The sequence below is a fragment of the Lissotriton helveticus genome, chromosome 1_2 (genome assembly GCF_964261635.1).
Source record: "Lissotriton helveticus chromosome 1_2, aLisHel1.1, whole genome shotgun sequence".
NCBI lineage: Eukaryota > Metazoa > Chordata > Amphibia > Caudata > Salamandridae > Lissotriton > Lissotriton helveticus.
This window is the reverse complement of record NC_136058.1, coordinates 60,955,439-60,973,073: the sequence shown is the minus strand read 5'-3', so window position 1 is coordinate 60,973,073 and position 17,635 is coordinate 60,955,439. Positions and strand designations below refer to the sequence as shown.

Here is a 17,635-nt window from a genome sequence, read left to right as displayed (position 1 = left end):
GTTCCTTCGCACTAATATAAACTTGATGTTCTGAGACTTTATATGATCCTTTGTACACTTGGCTAGAAAAGACAAGGAGAGCTCACTCGACGAACAGTATGAAAGGATCCCGTTACAAATGTTGATCACAAATGTACAATGTATTATATTTTTTATAGCTGATGTATAACCTCATCTACGACGCACCCATACGGTATACATATAGGAAATCTGATTGCAACTATTATGATTATGCTTCTAAATTATGAAAATAAATGCCCCCCGAACCCCCAGCCAATTAATAGACGTTTTAGTTTCTTACAAATGAATGAATAAAACTTCCCGATGTTTTTATTGCTGCAAACGACACCCCCCACTGTACGCACTTTAGCCATTGCCACGACCGGCCAAATACGACCGCACCCTCATAATCCACGTGCTGAAATGATTTTGCAAAATAAAGTTTTTTGAAACTATGGACGGGTATCGCATGCTTTATTTTAAAAAAAAATGTGGGATCGGTGGGAAAGTTCTTTTCTGTGCACCCTACTCTGCTCTCTCTTTAAGGTTAAAAGAAGATGGTTGCCCAGCCTTGGAGGACGGATCGGATCGACAACACGACACTCTGCCTTCAAAGTACGCGACTGACTCATGAACTCTCGCGTAGAGGAAGACCTTGACTTCCAAGGATGGGTAAAACGAACGGTGTAAATGAGGGAATGTAAAAGGAGGGTGAAATGAAATAATGTAAATGTTATAAAGTACAACGCTCCAAGGTATCAGGGAACGGAGCTGACCCAAGAACCGAAGAACCTTAGAACGCCACAGCGTTGAAAGAGGTTTAAGGATCCCGATAGTGAGATACATCCTTTGACTAGATACCTCGCACTAAGCACCTCTGGTTTCCTTTTCACGTTTCCCCGCACACGACCTATATGGACACACTACCCCCCTCGACTCCAGAAACCATATCCCCGGGGACCCTGCCCCGAGGAGGAAAGACGAGTAAGAGGTAAGTAAAGGACTTATGAATCCATGTATTTGAATATGCGCGAATGCTGTCTCCCCCACCCCCCTTTTTTCCTCCCTCTGCAGGTTACATCAGAGATTACAGCCGAGGTGTGGCGAAGATCTGAAGCCTTGCCATGTCTAATACACGAAGCAGACTAGCGCCGCAAGGTGGTGCCTCAGCACGCCTGCAAACTACTCACGTGTCGAACAAACCCGAAAAAAAATTAGCACAACCTGATAAAAAGTGATCGCCCTTAAACCAGACCGGACGAATGAACCCATGTCACGTATGATGCGAAACTATGAGAGAATGTGTGTGTGTGACTGAGGCGTTGACCCAACTGGTCGAAGGACCGAGAATGCGAGAAAGTGCGACAAAATGGTACCTCCTTTCTTCTTTCCTTTTCTCAAGGCACGTCCCCTCTACCCTGTCTAATGCTCAAACTGCATGATTACAAGATTCTAACGCAGACCCGCGAATGTCCTTTACTGTGTAATGCACTAAATAGCCTTTCTTGAATACACTGCCACCCTCTCTGTTGCACGTGTACTATTTAGCCTGCCGTTGCGCTCTCTCTCTCTCTCTCTCTCTCTCTCTCTCTCTCTCTCTCTCTCTCTCTCTCTCTCTCTCTCTCTCTCTCTCTCTATTTTTGCACTCTCACTCTTCCGAGCGATTAGCCCCGAAATTGGCAGACTGCCACCCCTAGCGCACCACCTAATTGGCTTCAAATACCGTCAGTATTTGCACAAAAACTTGTCTTTAATACAATCACCCTGAGACCGTGTCATTACCTCTCCTTTTCCGCTAGAAGTCGATGAACCGAGGTTGGGCCGTAAGGGAAAGGACAGGTAAGACGACAGAGGTTCCCTAATCTGGCCCGAAATAAGGGAACTACATGTCAACGGCTCCTATGGTATAAAACAAGGACCTCAGAATACGCGACCCTCCCCGCCCCGAATTGTCGCAATACCCAGACAGGAAAAATGATCACCCCTGTTACATCCCCTGTATCAGCCGCTCCAAATTGGAGTTATGAAACTACCCCTCATTCCCGGTTATGAGAGATGGGTCGATTTACGCCCTTACTATAAGTTTTCTATGTCCCTAGGTGTCTTCCGATGAGACCCCTGTCTTCTCTAATTTAGTAATCCGGCCGCGAGAGGCTGCATAGGGACCAGAATGATGTTTTGCAAAGTTAAGATTAGACTGGAGCAAAGAAAACCATTACACTGTACCATGCCGAAAGCGAAAATGTTTAGTTGAGAAGCAGGAGGCATTGATAGAAAATAAATGTTTAGCCTATGTTCGTCCCTCAGCAAAATGCCTGTGTAGTACCATGTTGACAACTCACAGTACCCTTTGTAAATATAAAACTCTAGAGAACGGCATATCTTTGCCAGGTTCGTCTCACGAAGGTGGGTCACCATCAGATGAACTGTCGTGACTGTAATAAATAATTGTGAAGGAAAGTCATAGTAAATCCAACAGGCCCGTCACCGGTCATTCATATGCCAGTTGTGAACACTAATATAACGGGCATTTTCATTCTTTGCCTGGAGCTGGGAGAGAAATAGACTTTTTGATTATCTTCATCTGCAAATTCTCTAAAGACTGTCTTTTCAAACTTGTTTAAGGGCACTGCTGTTGGAGGAGAGAAGGACCGGATGTGGGAGCACGAGGCCTGACTGCAGACTAAGGAACACCTGCGACATTAGCCAAGGCGAGACCACGACAGAAAAGAGCTGCAGGACGAGGCACTGTTTTCGACAACATGAGAAGAAAGGGGCGACCTGATGCCCCTGCTCGATGTCCAGTGTTTGCCGACAAGTCCCCGCTCTCTGAATTCGGTCACACGCCCGCCTATCTGAAGTCTCTTGTTCCCCTAGTTTGTTCCTAATTTGGCCTTGCTCCATCCCCCTTTTCCTCCGACCTACCCTATGGACTGTTTTGTACGCTCTTCTTCCATCTGAACTTTCTGACAATCACCTCAAAGGACACAGGGCGAAAAGGACCTTTCCAACCAGAAACGCGAGGAAAGGGTCGTGCCCTGCAACGCAGAACTTAGAATAGAGCTGGACTTGTAGCTCCACCGCCGGTGCTCCTCAGCGCCAACGAAAGACAACAAAGAATAATGAGGACTCGTTAACTTCGAACATTTGACATCCTCAATCACCGTTTCTGCTATGCCTCATTTCTCTCCCAGCCGCCATTGTATTGATCATGCTCCAATCCGAATCTGATATATGTAGTAACTTACCAGTTCACGTTATGAAATGTACTTGCTGCTCTCGCTACAGAATCGTTTTTGTATTGCATTCCTATGACTTTCCTGCTAAACAAATTGATCAAAGTTTATCAAATAGGTCCACCTCCTAAAAACTAGAAATGTTAAAATGTATTGTTTACAACTCTTTTTCATCTAGGGTTCCTACTGTTTTCTTTCTCATGCCCACCACAATAGAACCGAGTAGAAAATGAACCAGCAAGATGTCTTGAATATGTTAAAGGGAGGACTGTTGAAAATTAGTACGTTTTGGTGAACATTATCTGCGCCATCTTGCCTCTTCCCCTGATGCCACACTTTTGTCGTGCACACCCGCCATTTTAAGATGCCCCGATCAGAACGAACCCTTTTGCATGCCGCTGGCCCCTGACATAGCCCTTCGCCTTCACTAAGCCTGCACGCTGACCACCCCCCTGCTTGCACCTGCCTTGAATCATAAACCCCTCTTCGGCGCTGCTCTGCCCCAGGCCCTCATCCTGTTCCCAGCGCGACACCTCCCTTCTTCCCTTTCATGATCTCCGGCCCTTAGATGCAAACCCCCTTTTTCCCCGTGTGCCCGTTTGTCTTCCCCGTTCCCAGGCCGACACCCAGCTCTGCCGATACCATTCCTTGCCCCTCCCCGTACAAGAGAAAGCTCCCCCATCAAAGGATCCCCGGGTTGATCAAAGCCCCCACTCCATGAGATCCGATCAAACCCCCCACATTCCGTGAATAGGCGGAATATCCAGCTGCGTGATACTCATCACCTGTTGTGACTAGGGTGGGGACTTCAACTGTAAATGTGTGTGGGAACGGGCCCAAAGGGGAGTTCCGGGGATGTCTTTTCCATACATCAAAGCTTTAACATGAATGTGTAATCTGCAATAAAGTCATAAAACAGTGTATAAGAGGCCAGGCCTCAGAAATGTAGCTAGAGCACCTCAGAACGATACCTTCTGCCCGTTTTGTTGTGTTCTCCTCCGGAGAGAATAAAAACCTTGTTTCCTGCCTTCCAGTCTCCAGCGCCTGCCTCTTCATTGATTAAATAACTAGAGGGTCACAGAGGCAATACCGCCGGGCAAATACCGATTGTCCCCGACCCGACCCAGGTTTCAACAATACTCCAACTCCCGCTCTCAACCTCCCCCTTTCCCCACATATGAACCCTATACCTCAACTCTCCTCCTGTCCTCCCACCTCTCCCTGCCTCCTACCACCTATACCACCCCATCCCTTGGCCACCGAGACACCCAACCATCCGAGTTCTGTCCTACTCTCACTCGAAAATAATCTATGCTCTCTCATCACCTCCATCTCCCAGCTTGTAGCTTCCATTTCACTTTTAAGCTCTAAGATTTCAACTTTCCCATTCTCATCAACTCCTCTGGAAAACTCTCACCTTCCCACGAGTTGCACCTCGCCCCCTCACACCATTATAGCCAAGCATAACCTGTCGTCTGCAAACATCGCTCACTCACACAAACCTTTGAACGCCACCCTTCTTCAACCAGCACTTCCGAGTAACCCAATTACCTAATCTATTCCAACCATCTCCTCTGTCAGAACCAAGCATCCACCTAGACACTCCCGTGCACCCCCATATAGGTATAATATCCCTATCACCCTTCTTTGCCCAAGTGCCCCCGTCACCAAAACAGTCTCGACAGAACTGCGCTGCCTGCTCCACAACTGCAGATCTGCAATAAAACACAAACTCGAAATCTCTGATACCATCACCCTTCACAATATTGACCTGTTCTTCTTAACAGAGACCTGGTTCAACGATACCTCTCAATCCATGTTTGACCTCCTCCTACCCACTGGCTACTCCATTTTCAGGAATGACAGACCTATCAAAGTTGGGGGAGGTGTTACAGTTATCTTTAGAAACTCCCTTCAACTCCAGGCTTTTCCCATCAGCGCATTCCGCACTTTTGAATGTCTATCTCTTGAGCTTCAACTTCACCACCGCTCACCCCTTAGATTCCATGTCATATACCGCCCACCTGGCAGTGGCCCTTCATTTATGGAGGAACTCACTGACTTCATCAGCGACCAATACGCACAAAGTGAAAATCAGACCTTCGTGGGTGACTTCAATCTCCACTGGGGCTCCCTGCAAGACTCGTCCGCAAACCTGCTGGCCTCCTTCCTCTCTACAAACGATCTCACCCAACACTGCACAGAATCCACACACTCTAAGGGCTCAATCCTGGACCTTGTTATTTCTAAAGCAGGCATGCTTTCTATCGCTACCCCAATTCACGTAGACTGGTCTGACCACCTCCTCATTCCTTTCTCTCTTCTCCTAGCTCACTCTATTACTCTTGGTCAACCTAAGAGGGCTACCTCCTGGTTCCGTGACGCTAAGAATATTGACACTGTTTCCCTCTGTGAATCAGCTTTGCTGTCACTTCCAAGGCTAGACCCGAACCTAGATGTTGATGATCTCACCTCACAATGCCTCTCAGTCCTCGCAGTTGAAATCAATAGCGTTGCTCCTCTCCAAAGCAAAAAGAAAAGGCCCATTCCCTCAGCACCCTGGTTCAGCAAATCCCTATATGAAGAAAGGAAGCACCTAAGACGCCTGGAGAAACAATGGAGGCAAGCAGCCTCCACCGATAATTTGGCCACGCTTCGCTCAGCAAGATCCGAGTACCACAAGCACATCTTCCTTGGGAAAGCATCACACTTCAGAACCCTCCTTGACTCAGCCAAAAATAGACCCAAAAAACTATTTGATCTCATCAAGAACTCTAACTACTCTCCCCCAACCACCAAATTGGAGGACTCTACAAAGAAAGCTGCTGATTTCGCTGTATTCTTTGACGAAAAAGTGAAATCACTTGTGGTTCAGGTCGCTCATCCTAACCCTCCAGAGGAGCGCAAATCACTAGCCATCTGGCAGAACTTCGACCCCATCTCTGAAGATGTCCTCCGCAAGTGCATCCTCGAAACTAAGCCCTCCAACCACTCGCTTGACCCCATCCCTAGTGCCATTGCCACTTAATTCTATACCATTTCTCTTCCCTATTGGACCACTCTGCTCAACCTCTCCCTCTGTCAAGGCTCCCTTCCTGTTCCCTTCAAATCTGGGCAGGTCACCCCTTTGCTTAAAAAACCCACTGCGGATGCAAATGACCTCAACAACTTCCGCCCCATCACTAACCTACCCTTTCTTGCGAAGATCACAGAAAGATGTGTTGCGAAACAACTCTTTCGTCATATCAAGGACAATGATCTTCTTGACAATTTTCAGTCCGGCTTCATCCAAAACTGCAGCACTGAAACTGCCCTGCTGCAAGTGATCGATGACGCGCTGAGAATTTTAGACTCGGGGGGGGGTCTTGTCTTCTAATTCTCCTTGACCTTTCGGCAGCCTTTGACACTGTCAACCACAACACCCTCCTCAATATTCTTCAACAGAGAATGGGCATGGAGGGCACTGTGCTCAAATGGTTTGCTTCCTTCCTCTCTGACAGATCCCAAAGGATCAAAATAGCGGACAGTCTTTCATCGCCTTTGGCGGTGGGTCAAGGTGTTCCCCAAGGCTCTATTCTTGCACCCACATTGTTCAATCTCTATTTGGAACCTCTGGGAAATCTCTTAAGTAAATCTGGGGTCAACTATCACCTCTACGCTGACGACACTCAAATTTACCTCAAGGTTGCCTCCACTCACGATCTCTCTCTCCTAAGCTCTACCCTCGACTCCATTCATAACTGGATGTCAACACATCAACTGATTCTGAATCCCTCCAAAACTGAGTTCCTCCTCCTCTCCTCCTCACTTTCTCCTCCCCCGGTGCAATCATGAATGGACCAGATGAATCTGCTGAACAATAAACCCATCATTGTCGACAGCGCAAAATCCCTTGGTGTCATACTCAACACAAAACTCAATCTACTCTCCCACATTAATTCAATTGCAAAATCTGCCCGATACCAACTGCGCCTTCTTTGGGGGATTCGTCGCTTCTTCCCGGTGCATGACCTTAAAACCCTGGCCCAATCGCTGGTCCTCTCCAGACTGGACTACTGCAATTCTCTTCTGACTGGCCTCCCCAAATCCCACCTTTCCCCCCTGAAGTCTGTTCTACATTCAGCAGCTCGTTTTATTTATGGGGCCAAAAGAAGCGACCACATCACTCCCATATTATCCTCCCTCCGCTGGCTTCCCATCGAGGCTAGAGCTATCTACAAGACTGCCTGCATCACCCATAAAGCCTTGCACTCCTCCTCTCCACGCTACCTGGCGAATAAATTGAAACTCTCTGGAGGCTCTAGACCATCACGAAATGCGGAAAATCTACTGCTTGAACCTCCCACTTTCAAGAAGGAGAGATCGATGGCCCAATCCTTTTCAGGCAGCGCAGTGAGAATCTGGAACTCACTTCCGCCTCAGCTCCGGACCACCACCTCCTCCCAGGCCTTCAAAACTGACCTCAAAGTTCTCCTTCTTCAAAGACATTTCCAAATGTAATCCATGCCCTCTCTTTTATCTGAAGGAAGGCCTTCATCTACTGAAAAATCTACTTTTCATGACTATGGAAGTGTCTTCCCAGTGTGTTCTTGTGGTTTGAGAGTCTGCCTTTTATTGCAGTATTATCCTTCTTCCTGTATCTGGGACTCGTGTGTAACATGCACCCGTCACTTTCTCCTGTAACACACTGTTTTCTACCTCTTACATTTGTTTGTTTCGATACCTGCACAAGTGCCACCAGTGCCTACGTAACGTTTGTTCTTGTGCTGGAGTGTCCTCCATATTTTGCAGTATTATACCTCTATGTTTTTTTGTATGCTATCTGTAACCTGCACACGTCACTTTTTCCTCCTGCAATACAACGTTTGCTACCTCTTGTATTTTGTTGGCTCACGATTGTCACTTTTGTAATGCACCGTTTGCTACCGCTTGTATTTTGTTGGCTCACGATTGTCACTTTTGTAATGCATCGTTTGCTACCTCATATATTTTGTTGGCGCACGATGTCATTTTTGCTTCATTTAATGTAACGTTTGCCTTTGTATTTTGCTCACGTGTAATGTTCTCATGTATCAGTTCTGTTACTATTGTGAAGCGCTCTGACACCTTCGGGTAAAGTCCGCGCTATATGCATAAATAAAATAAATAGCACCTGGCAGCTTGGCGGTTCTTATAACCAGTGTATGGAGTGGGTGGGGGACGGTCCCTTACCTTGGCTCAGGCCTCGTCCGGACAGGTTTAGCTGGCCGCTCTTTCTGGCTGCTTTTATCAGACCTTGAGGAACTCCAGGCTCCTCATCCGTCTCCGTCCTGAAGCCAGCCCTGGGACCTGCCAACCGTCCCCTTCCCCGAAATCGGGACATGGCGAATAAGAAACACGGCTGCCGCAAAATTCCGTGCAGGGGCCGTTCGCGGGTGGAGGAACTTAACTTCTGAGCCTGTCAGCTACCCCGTACGATACGCTGAAGGTGCAGTAAAATGCAATGCTCAGACCAATGAGTTGGTATGAAACGTACAGCTTAGGGTTAAAAGTTATGTTACGATACAGAGGCTGAGGGTTGGAATTTGACAAGTATAGTTGAAAGAAAAGAAAGACTACACAATGCCGAATTCCAAACTACAACCCAATCCAAGATGGCCGCAGCAATTCGCACGCGTGCAAAAAAGGTAAGATTGCCGTTAGAAGAAAATATCCCACAGGCGTCCTTGGCAACGAAGCCTCACTAGGTCACGTGTTTCTATATCTGGAATCAGAATCATGGATTCTATGACTTCTGTTGGACGAACGATGTTGGATGGATTATAATAATCTAATCACGATTTGGCTGAGGGGCGTTAACTAGATAGACTCAGACTTTAGGGAAGGCTAGCACTGCACTGGTGAAAGTGCTCATATTCAGAACCTGTGACAACTTGTCTTCTCTCTTCCCTGTTGTTGTATGCTGACCGACATGGGGGCATTTTTCTTGACAATATACAGCGATAGGTGCATTTTAAAGCATACTTGGCCAATAACATTGGTCTCAAGTTGATATTCTCAGCCGCTCAGCCCTCCACAGGGCTTGGTCGCCCCACTCACTGCTGCCGCTCCTGCCTGCCTTTGCCGCCTCCTGCCTGCAGATTCCTTCGCTCGCTGCCCGCTGCTCCTGGGAATTTCCCGCTGCTCCTGGGAATTTCCCGCTGCTCCTGGGAATTTCCCGCGAACCGCTGCTTCTTGGAATTTCCCGCCGTTGCCTCCCTGCGGCCCGCCCCTCTGTGATTCCATTCGCCGCCCCGCTCCCGCCACCCAGCTGCTCCTCCCTCCCGGCTCCTTACTTATGACGCCCCCAGAGCGACCGCGCAGCGGACGCGCGCAGCGGGAGCACCGATTGAGCGCCGAAGGTGCGCCAAAGGTAAGCCCATCTGCGCCTGGCCCGCGCCCAGCGCCAGGACCCCTGGCCCTCCCCGCCGAGGCAAGACGACCCGACTGACCTACGACGCCGCCACTCTCAACGCACTCAATGCCGGTCGGACCCACGCCTGCTGCTGAGCCACCCCGAGACGCACCCACGGACCCTTCACCTGCTGCACCTGCAAGTTCACCTGCCTCCGAACCTGCCCCGCACCCGCCAAGACAAACACCAGCAGCAACCACCTCAAGTGCATCCTGATCAACACCCGCTCCGTCCACAGACACGCCGTGGAACTCTGGAACCTCCTCGACGCTACATCACCGGACGTCGCCTTCCTCACGGAAACCTGGATGAACGCCTCCTCTGCACCCGACATCGCCATCGCCATCCCGGACGGGTACAAGATCATCAGGAGGGACCGCATCAACCAGACCGGAGGTGGCATCGCCATCGTCCACAGGAACACCATCCGCATCACGACCGACGCCAACGACTCCTTCGCCACAGCCGAACATCTCCACTTCCAGATTCACACCGACCCTAAGACGACCCTCAGAGGCACCCTCGTCTATAGACCCCCGGGACCACGCACACAATTCAGCGAAGACATCACAGACTTCATCAGCCCGCACGCCCTCCCCTCCACCGACTACATCCTCCTCGGGGACCTCAACTTCCACCTGGAGAACAACAAGGACCGCAACACCACCGCCCTGCTGGAAAACCTCGCCAACCTCGGACTCAAGCAACTGGTCAACACCCCCACCCACTACGCCGGCCACACGCTTGATCCCGTCTTCTCTTCCAGCAAGTACATCACCTTCAGCCACGCCACCGGACTCCACTGGACCGACCACAGCTGCGTCCACTTCATCTTCAAAAGATCCACGACCCACCACCACCCGCAACAGGTACCTCACAGGAATTGGAGCAAGATCACCGCAGACCATCTCACCACCTCCCTCAGCCAGAGCCCACCCGCCAACACAACGGACCCCAACGAAGCAACCCGCAACTTCACACAGTGGCTGACCGCCTGCGCCGACGACCTCGCGCCACTAAAGAACCCTCCCAGCAGACCCAGAAGCAAGAAGGCATCCTGGTTCACCGACGACCTCAAGGACTCCAAGAAGACCTGCTGCACCCTCGAGAAAGCCTGGTTCCTCGACCGGACCACCGACAACATGACCGCCCTCAAACACGCTACCCGCAAGCACCACCAGCTCATCCGCACCACCAAGAAGAAATCCCTGAAGGAACGACTGGACAACAACGCCCACGACAGCAAAGAGCTCTTCACTATCGTCAAGGAGTTCTCCAACCCCAGCACCGGCACCAACGACATCACTCCGTCACAAGACCTCTGCGACTCCCTCGCCTCGTTCTTCCACCGCAAGATCGCCGACATCCACAACAGCTTCGGCGCCCCACCCACGCGCCCAACCGTCGAACCAACGCCCCCCACTGCCACCCTGCGCACCTGGACCACGGTGACCACCGAAGACACAGCCCGCACGATGAACACCATCCACTCCGGATCACCGACTGACCCCTGCCCACACCACGTCTTCAACAAGGCCGACTCGACCATCGCACCCCAGCTCCGGAACATCATCAACGCCTCCTTCAACACCGCCACCTTCCCGGAGAGCTGAAAGCACGCCGAGATCAGCGCCCTCCTGAAGAAACCTACAGCGGACCCCACCGATCTCAAAAACTTCCGCCCCATCTCACTCCTCCCTTTTCCTGCTAAAGTCATCGAGAAGATCGTCAACAGACAGCTGACCGCCTTCCTCGAGACTAACGGATCCCTCGACCCCTCGCAGTCCGGCTTCTGAGCCAACCACAGCACCGAGACCGCCCTCATCGCAGCCACCGACGACATCCGGACCCTGCTCGACAAGGGGGAAACAGTGGCCCTCATCCTCCTGGACCTCACCGCTGCGTTCGACACGGTCTGCCACCGCACCCTAGTCCAGCGCCTCAGCAACATCGGTATCCAAGAGAAGGCACTGGAGTGGATCATCTCGTTCCTCGCCGGAAGAACACAAAGAGTCCGCCTCCCCCCGTTTCGCTCCGAGGCCACCGAAGTCATCTGCGGCGTCCCGCAAGGATCTTCACTCAGCCCCACCCTCTTCAACATCTACATGAAACCTCTCGCAGCCATCGCACGCCAGCACAACCTCAACATCATCTCTTACGCCGACGACACCCAGCTGATCCTCTACCTCACCAGAGACCCCGACACCGCCAGAACCTGCCTACACAAAGGGATGAAAGACGTCGCCGAGTGGATGAAGGACAGCCGCCTGAAACTGAACTCGGACAAGACGGAAGCCCTCATCCTGGGATCTTCGCCCTCCGCCTGGGACGACTCCTGGTGGCCCCCAGCCCTGGGCAACGCACCCAAGCCAACCGACCACGCACGCAACCTGGGCTTCATCCTGGACCCCTCCCTCTCGATGACCAGACAAGTCAACGCCGTCTCCTCATCGTGCTTCAACACCCTGCGTATGCTTCGCAAGATCTTCCGCTGGATCCCGACCGAGACCAGGAAGACTGTCACCCAGGCACTCGTCACCAGCCGACTGGACTACGGAAACGCCCTCTATGCCGGAACCACAGCCAAGCTACAGAAAATACTCCAGCGCATCCAGAACGCCTCCGCCCGACTCATCCTGGATGTCCCCCGACGCAGCCACATCTCCAGCCACCTGAGGAACCTGCACTGGCTCCCCGTCGACAAGAGGATCACGTTCCGGCTCCTCACCCACGCACACAAGTCTCTCCACGACCTGGGCCCCAAGTACCTCAACGACCGCATGACCTTCTACACGCCCACCCGCCAGCTACGGTCCACCAGCCTCGCCCTTGCAGCCGTACCACGCATCCGAAGAGCCACCGCCGGAGGAAGATCCTTCTCTTACCTGGCTGCCAAGACTTGGAACTCCCTCCCCATCCACCTTCAGCTGACCCAGGACCATCTCGCCTTCAGGAAACAACTCAAGACCTGGCTGTTCGAGCAGTAGCATACCCCTCCCCCCAAGAGCCTTGAGACCCTCCCGGGTGAGTAGTGCGCTATACAAATGGCATGATTGATTGATTGATTGATTGATCCTTTCGTGAGGTTTAAGGGTTCTCCATCGAGGAATTTTTGCAGAATGAAAGGTAAAACTGTAAAAGCTACAGTTAAATCCACATTTAGCCAGTAGAAAGAGTATAATGTGCAATTGCAGGAACAATAAACTAAAAATAGTGCGTTCCAAAATGCACTGGGACAGTTGAATTCATGTTAACCTAGGGACTTAAAATATATTTAATAATTTTTCTACACAGGTTTTTCAAAATTGTAGCAAATGGTGCAGTTTGAACGCATTTTTTTTATCATTGTTCTGTTCATAGCGCATTTCTCAGCATACAATAGGTTTATTTTAGAATACCACGCTATTAGAAGCAACAACTCTCTTGCTGTCCTTTAGAAGGATGCCTCATGCCCAGGTGCTATAACATTCAAAATATTGAATCTATGTTCAGTGGTCGTGCATGGTAATCTTGAGTTCCATTTTGCGTCAAGTATTCATTGTTTTGATACACATGGCTAGTGCCATTTGCTGAAATGCACCTATCATGTGGAAAAAAATGTGCTGTTAACATACGGTGACCAGATTCTATTACAGGACCGGAGGCTTCAGATTATGCTTCTCAATCTTTACTGCAAAAATCACAGCAGCCAATGAAAATGCATATTTTCATAAATAACAATAAAACAAGCTACATTTCCCATGATGACATGTATATTGGCACTCACACACCACACACCTCCAAGTTGACTACCCCCCACCTTTCACCCCCCTTTTTTCCTTTTTTTCTATTATCTCTTCTTCTCATTTTCTCCTACTCATGTTACAAATGTCCCCCTTCTTTCTCCCTTGATTTCTTGACTATGTAGCTAGCTTTAGGTCCTGAGGTCTGAGACGGTTCCGCTAACACGCTAACAGGCCCGCTGATCAGATAATCAGACTTAAGCACACGCGTCTACAGCGAGGCTGTCTCACTCGACCACAACCGCAATATGATATATACACATTGGATCATCTGAGCGGGGGGGATACACACTAGCGCATCTGCCACGACAACGGACACACTAGGCAAACGGGTTTAGTCCCGAGATAAGGCGGCGACGGGCCTCATGTCCACCCCGAGGCGCGAGGATGACACATCAGTTCCGCCACCAGGCCCCGCAGCTAACACTGCGCTGACTCGCAAAGTCGCGACACCAGGGTTGGGTCACACGCCGCAGGATGGGTCCCCCCAGTGGCTGCTAGTTGGGGGTAGTCATTGGGAGTAGAGACCACGATACTTGACACACCGCAGGACTATCGTGACCAACCACGTGCCAGTACACCCCGTTTGCATAAGGTGACCGTCCTGACGCTCTCAGAAGCGGTCGCTCCCTGCTCCCTGCTCCTGTGGTATCGTTAATATTCTCGCTGCTTTGCCTGCAATACTGTATTTACAACCTATTACTTGCCTTGTCATTGGATTGCGCCGCATTCATTGAAGCCACAAGCCTGTGCATATTATTTTATTTAAAGCGCTCTGCCGAGTGAAGCCACAAGCCTGTGCATAGTATTTCATTTAAAGCGCTCTGCCGAGTGAAGCCACAAGCCTGTGCATATTATTTCATTTAAAGCGCTCTGCCGAGTGAAGCCACAAGCGTGGGTATATTAACCCATTCATAGCGCTCTGCCGATTTCTGCATTCTCCTTGGCTCAGACGCGCATGCCCAGCTGTTGTGTGCGCCAGCTGCTACTTAACATAGCGCCTGTGTAATCATCACATTGCCGAGTGCTCCTCTTTAATTTTAAAAAGCATTGGAACCACCATTCACTCGGTGTGCCCCTTCCTGTTGCTAATTGGACTCGGATTCCATTTTGTTTGTTGTTTGTGCCTCAGAGCCCGTCCTCTCCGCCCGATCCCGCCTCCCTGCTGACCCTCCCTCCCACGAACTACATAGCCTAACCCCACCCCCAGTAGCGCCGTGACCGTCCTGACGCTCTCAGAAGCGGTCGCTCCCTGCTCCCTGCTCCTGTGGTATCGTTAATATTCTCGCTGCTTTGCCTGCAATACTGTATTTACAACCTATTACTTGCCTTGTCATTGGATTGCGCCGCATTCATTGAAGCCACAAGCCTGTGCATATTATTTTATTTAAAGCGCTCTGCCGAGTGAAGCCACAAGCCTGTGCATAGTATTTCATTTAAAGCGCTCTGCCGAGTGAAGCCACAAGCCTGTGCATATTATTTCATTTAAAGCGCTCTGCCGAGTGAAGCCACAAGCGTGGGTATATTAACCCATTCATAGCGCTCTGCCGATTTCTGCATTCTCCTTGGCTCAGACGCGCATGCCCAGCTGTTGTGTGCGCCAGCTGCTACTTAACATAGCGCCTGTGTAATCATCACATTGCCGAGTGCTCCTCTTTAATTTTAAAAAGCATTGGAACCACCATTCACTCGGTGTGCCCCTTCCTGTTGCTAATTGGACTCGGATTCCATTTTGTTTGTTGTTTGTGCCTCAGAGCCCGTCCTCTCCGCCCGATCCCGCCTCCCTGCTGACCCTCCCTCGCCCCTTCCCCCACCAACCATTTATGACAGATGCTTTTTCGCGCAGCGTTCACGCGCAGCGGCCGCGCCCCTTGCGCGCCGAAGGTGCGCCAAAGGTAAGCCCGTCTGTGCCCGTCCGCGCCTGGACCGCGCCCAGCGCCCGTCCCCCTGCTCTATGCCGCTCCCAACCCCCCAGAGTAACTTATGGTGCCGCTACTCTCCTCGCCCTCAACACCGGACGCACCCCACTTTGCTGCGAAGCTACCCCAGGACGTACCCACGGCCCATTCTCCTGCCTCTCCTGTAAGTTCAACTGCAACAGGACCCTCACCAAACACACTTCCTCCACACACAGCTCCGAACCCAACGACTTGAAATGCATCCTACTGAACACCCGCTCGGTCCACAGACATGCAACCGAACTCTGGGACCTAATCGACACTGCATCACCTGACATCGCCTTCCTTACTGAAACATGGATGAATGCATCTTCTGCCCCCGACATCGCCATAGCCATACCGGACACTTACAAGTACATTCGAAAAGACCGCACCAATAAAAAAACTGGAGGAGGCATCGCCATCGTCCATAGAAACACCATCAAAATTACAACCAGCTCTGACGTCAATCTTGCAACCGCCGAACACCTCCACTTTCAGATCCACACCGACCCCAGGACCACACTTAGAGGAACCCTCATTTACAGGCCCCCAGGCACCCGATCTCAATTCAGCGACGACATCACTGACTTCGTCAGCCCGCACGCCCTCGCCTCCGAGAACTACATTCTTCTAGGAGACCTCAACTACCACCTTGACAACACTCTCGACAACAACACCACCACCCTTCTGGACAACCTGTCCAATCTCGGACTCAAACAACTTGTTGACACCCCCACTCACATAGCCGGACACACGCTCGACCCCATCTTCACCTCCAGCAAGCACATCTCCTTCGATCACACTACAGCTCTCCACTGGACGGATCACAGCTGTGTTCACTTCAGCTACAAAACAACCCTGACCCACAACCGTCCACAACCCATTCCCTGAAGAAAATGGAACAAAATCACCACCGAACAACTCCTCACATCACTCAGCCAAAACACTCCCACCCTGGCAACGGACCCAGACCTAGCGGCCACCAACCTCATGCAATGGATTACCCACAGTGCGGACGAACTAGCACCCCTGAAAAAACACCAGTCGAAATCACCCAGCAAAAAAGCTCCCTGGTTCAATGATGACCTTAAAAAATCCAAGAAGACATGCCGCACCCTGGAGAAGAATTGGAGAAAAGAACCAACCTCAGACAACATGGCCTCCCTCAAGACAGCCACCCGCAAACACCACCAACTGATCCGATCCGCCAAGAAGTCAGCACTTAAGGACCGTCTCGACAACAATTCTCATAACAGCAAGGAACTCTTCAATATCGTCAAAGAATTCACCAACCCTCCCGCAGCATCCAACGACATCACTAACTCCCAAGACCTCTGCGATGCGCTATCCTCCTTCTTCTACAACAAAATTGCCGACATCCACAACAGCTTCAAGAATACTCCCAATGACCAACTCACCCCACCCCCTTCAGATCCCACCCCTCCAACTAACTACCTCAACTCCTGGAACCCAATCACCATTGAAGACACCATTCGCCTCATGAACTCAATCCACTCTGGCTCACCTTCTGACCCCTGCCCCCACTACATCTTCAACAAAGCTGACTCCATCATCGCTCCCCAACTCCGCGATGTCATCAACTGCTCCTTCGACTCCGCCACCTTTCCAGAAATATGGAAACACGCCGAACTCAGCGCTCTTCTGAAAAAACCAACAGCAGACCCCTCAGATCTGAAAAACTACTGACCCATTTCCCTCCTCACTTTCCCGGCCAAAGTCATCGAGAAAGCCGTCAATAGCCAACTAGCAGCCTTCCTTGAATCCAACAACTCCCTGGATCCCTCACAGAACGGCTTTCGAGCCAAACACAGCACCGAAACCGCCCTCATTGCGGCGACCGACGACATCCGAGCACTCCTGGACAACGGTGAAACAGCGGCCCTCATTCTACTCGACCTCTCCGCCGCCTTCGACACTGTCTGTCACAACACCCTCATACAACGCCTCAACAACATCGGCATACAAGGAAAAGCCTTGGACTGGATCATCTCATTCCTAGCCGGGAGAACACAGAGAGTCCGACTCCCCCCATTCTACTCGGAGCCCACCGAAGTCATCTGCGGCGTACCTCAAGGCTCCTCACTCAGTCCCACCCTCTTCAACGTCTACATGAGTCCCCTCGCCTCCATCGCACGTCAACACAACCTCAACATCATCTCCTACGCCGACGACACCCAGCTAATCCTTTCCCTCACCAAAGACCCCAACACCGCCAAAAACAAC

General features: G+C 50.9%; 1 protein-coding gene and 1 long non-coding RNA gene across 2 annotated transcripts in view; one reads left to right on the top strand and one right to left on the bottom strand.

Moving 5' to 3' along the window:
* The window catches only part of LRRC40 (leucine rich repeat containing 40), a 440,314-nt gene extending 431,503 nt beyond the window's left edge, over positions 1-8,811 (bottom strand). The window contains exon 1 of the mRNA XM_078668782.1: positions 8,448-8,811. Within this exon, the coding sequence (XP_078524908.1) occupies positions 8,448-8,598 (151 nt within the window). The 5' untranslated portion in view covers positions 8,599-8,811. The remainder of the gene's footprint in view (positions 1-8,447) is intronic.
* Positions 8,448-17,635, top strand: part of LOC144797989 (uncharacterized) — a 53,913-nt gene continuing 44,725 nt past the window's right edge. Inside the window, exon 1 of the long non-coding RNA XR_013603480.1 lies at positions 8,448-8,902. This is a non-coding gene — a long non-coding RNA (uncharacterized LOC144797989). The remainder of the gene's footprint in view (positions 8,903-17,635) is intronic.